Source organism: Phyllopteryx taeniolatus, chromosome 13, assembly GCF_024500385.1.
Source record: "Phyllopteryx taeniolatus isolate TA_2022b chromosome 13, UOR_Ptae_1.2, whole genome shotgun sequence".
NCBI classification, from domain to species: Eukaryota; Metazoa; Chordata; class Actinopteri; order Syngnathiformes; family Syngnathidae; genus Phyllopteryx; species Phyllopteryx taeniolatus.
Window position 1 is genome coordinate 26,356,318 of NC_084514.1, and position 7,255 is coordinate 26,363,572.

The 7,255-nt window shown below is 41.1% G+C and overlaps 1 protein-coding gene across 1 annotated transcript in view; it reads left to right on the plus strand.

Annotated features, from left to right (window-relative positions):
• The first annotated feature begins 4,744 nt into the window (after positions 1-4,744).
• LOC133487787 (cytochrome c oxidase subunit 8A, mitochondrial-like) overlaps positions 4,745-7,255 on the plus strand; it is an 11,723-nt gene continuing 9,212 nt past the window's right edge. Inside the window, exon 1 of the mRNA XM_061794914.1 lies at positions 4,745-4,943. Coding sequence (XP_061650898.1) covers positions 4,827-4,943 — 117 coding nt within the window. The 5' untranslated portion in view covers positions 4,745-4,826. The remainder of the gene's footprint in view (positions 4,944-7,255) is intronic.

The following is a 7,255-nucleotide window of genomic DNA, read 5'->3' on the forward strand; positions in this document are numbered from 1 at the left end:
ACCATTACAAAACAAATGTCAAATGCAAAATAGAACTGTTACAAAAAGCACACAACACATACAGTATAGCCCTGCCGAATACATACCACACTAATAACTCATAAAGAATAGTGATAAGGATAAAATATATATATATATATATATATATATACAAATGTCAACAGCATGTTTTGATTCCTGACGTATTTAGGTGTGAATTTGTCTATTGTTCTTTCCAGTCGATGGTGTCACTTTGCCACCGGGAGATGCATTTTTAATATATTGACGACAACTATTCTGTCATAATGGGAGACTTGAACATTCATGTTGACAATAACATGGGAAAAAAAATCTCAAGAACTTTCTGCTATACTGTACACATTTGACCTCTCTCAACATATTAAGGGTCCAACCCACACTCAAGGTCACATCTTAGACCTGGTCATCTCTCAGGATATTGAAATTCTCAAAATCAGTTGACATTAAGGATATGGCTATTTCTGACTGATTACAGATTCTTCCAAATGTTCAGACAACCTCTATGTCTATGAAGAAACAGTACATAAATGAGAGTACCACCACTAAGTTTATGGAGACCATAGCTGTGCCACAAACTGTGAATGCTGAGACATTTGATGAACTTTTGGATAATTTCACCTGTAAAATCTCAAATGTCATGATTGCTCTCGCTCCTATTAAAACTAAGGCAATCTTGAGGTGACCAAGAACACCGTTGAGGAGCACAATGATGGTAAAGACCTCTAAATCAAAGTCTAGGAAAGCAGAACGTAATTGGAGAAAAACTAAACTCCAAATTGACAATGACCTCTAAAGACAAAGTCTTTGTAATTTTAACCAAGAGTTAATCAGGGCTAGACGGCACTCTTTTCTGAAATCATCAGTAAGAACTTCAACAATACTCGCACTCTGTTTGCTGTGATTGACAAGATCACAACCAGAATCATATAGCTACAGAACTCCTAACAGCAGATAAATGCAATAAATTTGCTTCTTATTTTAGTGAAAAAATACAATCCATCTGGTTAAATATCAGCACAAATCAGCAAAATGATAAAATGATAATACAACCCCAATTCCAATGAAGTTGGGACATTGTGTTAAACATAAATAAAAAACAGAATAAATTGATTTGCAAATCATGTTCAACCTATATTTAATTCAATACACTACAAAGAGGCGGCACGGTGGCCGACTGGTTAGAGCGTCAGCCTCACAGTTCTGAGGACCCGGGTTCAATCCCGGGCCCCGCCTGTGTGGAGTTTGCATGTTCTCCCCGTGCCTGCGTGGGTTTTCTCCGGGCACTCCGGTTTCCTCCCACATCCCAAAAACATGCATTAATTGGAGACTCTAAATTGCCCGTAGGCATGACTGTGAGTGCGAATGGTTGTTTGTTTCTCTGTGCCCTGCGATTGGCTGGCAACCAGTTCAGGGTGTACCCCGCCTCCTGCCCGATGACAGCTGGGATAGGCTCCAGCACGCCCGCGACCCTAGTGAGGAGAAGCGGCTCGGAAAATGGATGGATGGATGGACACTACAAAGACAAGATATTTCATGTTCAAACTGATAAACTTGTGTACATGCAAATGTCAAGTCCTACCTGGAGGAAAGGAGTTATTTTGTAACCATTGAAAGTGTTCAATCTCATCGAATGGCAATGACCTATGGGGTCCGTCATGGGTCAGTTATTGGACCCCTCCTGGTCAGCCTGTATATGCTACCCTTGGGTCAAATTCTTCAGAACTTTAATTTTGACTATCATAGAAATGCAGATGACACACAGTTATATCTAGCAGTGTCGCCAGGTGACTACAGTTCAATTGAGGTTTTATGTCACTGTCAAACTAAGATAAATATCTGGATGAGCCAAAATCTTCTTCAATTAAACCACAACAAAACTGAGATAATTATTTTTGGCAATAAAGAAAAGAGGATTGCTGTTAGTAAAAACCTGGAGTCACTTTCTTTTAAGACCAAAGACCAACTCCGAAACCTTGGTGTACTGATAGATTCTGACCTGACTTTCAACAGTCATATCAAATCAAAAAATACTAAAAATGCCTTCTACCATCTGAAGAACATATCCAAAGTGAAGGCTTGCATGTGTCAAGCAGACCAGAAGAAGCTTATCCATGCTTTTATCTCAAGTAGACTTGACTATTGTAATGGTCTTCTGACTGGACTCCCTAAAGAGAGCATTAAACAGCTGCAGCTGATTCAAAATGCTGCAGCTCGGGTTCTGACCAGAACAAAGAGGTTAGAGCATATTACTCCAATTCTAAAGTCTTTACCCTGGCTTCCAGTCTGCTTTAGAATAGATTTTAAAGTTCTGCTACTGGTCTATAAATCCCTAAATGGTTTAGGTTCTGAATACATTAAAGAAATGCTAATGGAATATAAATTCAGTCGGGCTTTGAGATCGACACTCAGGTTAAATAGTGGAGCACAGAGTCCAAAGCAAACATGGTGAAGCAGCATTTAGCCATGATGGTGCACGCAAATGGAATAAGTTGCCAACAGAAGTGACATCAGCCCCAAGTGTGAATGTTTTTAAGTCCACGTTAAAAACTCTTCTTTTTTCTAATGCTTTTTAGAGTATTTCCACTTTGAAAGGATATTTCTTGCACTGTACGCTGTTTTAATTGTACTTTTATTTTTTTTTTTCTCTTTGTTTTAAATGTGGCGGCACGGTGTACGATTGGTTAGAGCGTCTGCCTCACAGCTCTTAGGACCCGGATTCAATACCCGGCCCCTCCTGTGTGGAGTTTGCATGTTCTCCCCGTGCCTGCGTGGGTTTTCTCCGGGCACTCCGGTTTCCTCCCACATCCCAAAAACATGCATTAATTGGAGACTCTAAATTGCCCGTAGGCATGACTGTGCGTGCGACTGGTTGTTTGTTTGTATGTGCCCTGCGATTGGCTGGCAACCAGTTCAGGGTGTACCCCGCCTCCTGTCCGATGACAGCTGGGATAGGTTCCAGCACGTCCGCAACCCTAGTGAGGAGAAGCGGCTCAGAAAATGGATGGATGGAATGATGTATAAACAAACAGCCATTCGCACTCACATTCCCATCTACGGGCAATTTAGAGTCTTCAATTAACCGACCATGCATGTTTTTGGGATGAAACCGGAGTACCCGGAGAAAACCCATGCAGGCATGGGGAGAACATCCAAACTCCACACTGGCGGGGCCAGGATTTGAATCCCGGTCCTCAGAACTGTGGCATATGTGCTAACCAGTCAGACACCTCAGGACAGTCTTATCGGATAATCTTATAAGACTTAAGATTGTCTGGCGTTTGCCGTGCTTGGTCGGGAAGCGGCATAACTGGCACAAAAACAAGGCCATTTGTCTTCATGTGTGACAAACTTTTGAATACATAAAACAACGTTGACTTTTGAACAGTTTCCTCGTCGTCATTTTGGACGTTTTTATGGAACATTCCTGTCATGGGTGTGTGTTCCGTTTTTTGTCTTCCCCCTGTTTCACACACACCTGCTCCTGAGAGCATCTTCACCACCTGTGCCTCGTTCACCCTAATTACCCCTTGTATTTAACCTCGTGTCTCATTCCCTCTCGTCGCCAGTTCGTTGTACCTTGTCGTCGCATTCCAGCATTCCTTGCTCCCACGTCACAGACTCACAGTAAGACTTGACCCTGTTCCGATTATCGACCTCGCCTTTTTGCCTCATGTTTTTGGATACTGTTGCCTTTCTTGGATTGCCTGCCTGTGTACCGACCTATGCCCGTGTATTAAACCTCTCTTTTTGGAAACTGTCCATTTGTTTTGGAGTCGTGCATTTTTGGGTCCTATCCTCTGTTCCGTTCATGACCATTCCCTTATCTCGGTTGTCATATCAATCGATATTGTCAAAATTATGCACATTTGTCATTTGGTTAACATGGTATGGTATGGTGGTTTTCCACATGGTGTATACTGTGCATATAATACAACAAACATCCATCCAGCCATTTTGTGAGCCGCTTCTCCTCATTTGGGTCGCGGGCGTACTGGAGCCTATCCCAGCTGTCATCGGGCAGGAGGCGGGGTACACCCTGAACTGGTTGCCAGCCAATCGCAGGGCACATACAAACAACCATTAGCACTCACATTCACACCTACAGGCAATTTAGAGTTGTCAATTAACCTACCATGCAGGTTTTTGGGATGTGGGAGGAAACCGGAGTGCCCGGAGAAAACCCACGTAGGCACGGGAGAACATGCAAACTCCACACAGCCGGGGATTGAAACCCCAGTCCTCAGAACTGTGAGGCAGACGCTCTAACCAGTCATGCCACCGTGCCGCCATACAACAAACAATTTTTTAAAATTCATTACGTGCATTTCATCATGTTTTATCATTTTATTGTCTGTGTAAAGAAAAAATATGTGGTAAATTCACAAATAATATTGTGTTTAATCCACTTTTTTGTTTTCGGATCAACATGTAATACACCATGTTGATACATCATTTATTCAAAGTTAATAAAAGTAATCAAATGTCATCAGCTTGATTGCTTTGAAAAAGCAGTTTAAACAGTTACACTCCAATTACATTTTCAGCGGTGTAACTTGTAATTGTAACCAACTATATTTCCAAAGTAATCTTCCCAACACTGCGTGATGCGCAGTTTGTCATTGTGACCATCTGCGAGGTTGCAGCTGCAGCCATCCTTCTCCAGGACTGTAGGCGGCATTGAACAATTCCTTTGGAGTTTCGCTGCTGCAAAGAACGGAAGTGACCTCAAGCAGTCGCCCAGTTCGGCGAACAGCTTACAGCGACCACGATAGGACGTTCTCGCTCGTCATTACAGAAGGCTCACAAATATGTCCGGGCTTCTGCGAACCGTCGCTTGCCGTGCTGCACCCGTCCTGCGGGGACACACTGTTTGTCAGAGGGCAAATGTCTACACTAGACCTGCCAAGGAAAAGATAGGCGCTGTGGTAAGTTCTCTCCAAGCGTGACGTTCCTTGTTAGCATGTAGCCGTTCGCCGTCCTTGACTGACGAGGTCACAACTAGTGTATTTCGAAGGTGATCTACTTTAAGTGTATCGATATATTTTATTTTCAGTGTCACAAAGGAGTCATTTTCGTACGCTATACTGTATTTTGATGTCATCTTATAATCTTGGCATTTTACTTAGAATAACGGTAATACACTTAAAGATGACCCGAGCAACATTCGCTGGTCTGTGTTCCTTAACGACACATTGCCGTGGAATTTTCAATATTTATTCCATCCTCATACGTAAATTCCTGTTACTTTACTGGCTATGAACCTTTTGGTAGCACGGCTGTGAGGCTGTTGATGAACGCGGAAGTAACACATATGGTTAAAGCAGTGCTTCTTAAACCCTTTACATCAAGTACCACCTCCAGGAAAACAACATACTTGGCTCTCCAAGCAACACCATAATGGTGAACATGAATGAATTATATACACACACACACACACAGTGGGTATGGAAAGTATTCAGACCCCCTTCAATTTTTCACTGAAGTATTTTTTTCCTCATTAATGTACACATAGCACCCCATAGACAGAAAAAAACTATTATTGAATTTTTTGCAGATTTATTAAACAAGAAAAACAGAAATATCACAGCCATGTGTATTCAGACCCTTTGCTGTGACACTCATATATTGAACTCGGGTGCTGTCCATTTCTTCTGATCATCCTTGAGATGGTTCTCCACCTTCATTGGAGTCCAGCTGTGTCTGATTATACTGATCGGACTTGTTTAGGAAAGCCACACACCTGTCTATATAAGACCTTACAGCTCACAGTGCATGTCAGAGCAAATGAGAATCATGAGCTCAAAGCAACTCCCTTAAGAGCTCAGAGACAGAATTGTGGCAATAGCACAGATCTGGCCAAGGTGCGGCCAAACTGAGCAATTGGGGGAGAAGACCCTGAACCCAATTGAGCATCTCTGGAGAGACCTGAAAATGGCTGTCCACCAACGTTCACCATCCAACCTGACAACTGGAGAGGATCTGCAAGGAGGCATGGCAGTGGATCCCCAAATCCAGGGGTAAAAACTTTCATTCCCAAAAAAACTCATGGCTTTATTAGCTCAAAAGGGTGCTTCTACTAAATACTGAGCAAAGGGTCTGAATCCTTATGGCTGTGTGATATTTTTTTAATTTATTTTTTATTTAATTTTTTTTTAAAATCTGAAAAAAAATTCAATTCTGTTTTTTTCTGTCAATATGGGGTGCTGTGTGCACATTGAGGGGAAAAAAATGAACTTGGTATTAGCAAATGGCTGCAATATAACAGTGAAAAATTGAAGGGGGTCTGAATACTTTCCATACCCACTGTGTGCGTGTGTGTGTGTATATGTGTGTGTGTGTATATATACGTATATACACATATATACGTATATATACGTATATACACATATATACGTATATACACGTATACGTATATACACATATACACGTATATATACGTATATACACGTATATATACGTATATACACATACACGTGTATATATACGTATATACACATATACACGTGTATATATACGTATATACACGTATACACGTATATATACGTGTATACGTATATATACGTGTATATACGTATATACGTATGTATACGTGTGTATACGTGTATATACGTGTGTATACGTGTATATACGTGTATACGTGTATATACGTGTATATACGTGTGTATACGTGTATACGTGTATATACGTGTATACGTATGTATACGTGTATACGTATGTATACGTGTATACGTATGTATACGTGTATACGTATGTATACGTGTATACGTATGTATACGTGTATACGTATGTATACGTGTATACGTATGTATACGTGTATACGTGTATACGTGTGTATACGTGTATACGTGTGTATACGTGTATACGTGTGTATACGTGTATACGTGTGTATACGTGTATACGTGTGTATACGTGTATACGTGTGTATACGTGTATACGTGTGTATACGTGTATACGTGTGTATACGTGTATACGTGTGTATACGTGTATACGTGTGTATACGTGTATACGTGTATACGTGTGTATACGTGTATACGTGTGTATACGTGTATACGTGTGTATACGTGTATACGTGTGTATACGTGTATACGTGTGTATACGTGTATACGTGTGTATACGTGTATACGTGTGTATACGTGTATACGTGTGTATACGTGTATACGTGTGTATACGTGTATACGTGTGTATACGTGTATACGTATGTATACGTATGTATACGTATGTATACGTATGTATACGG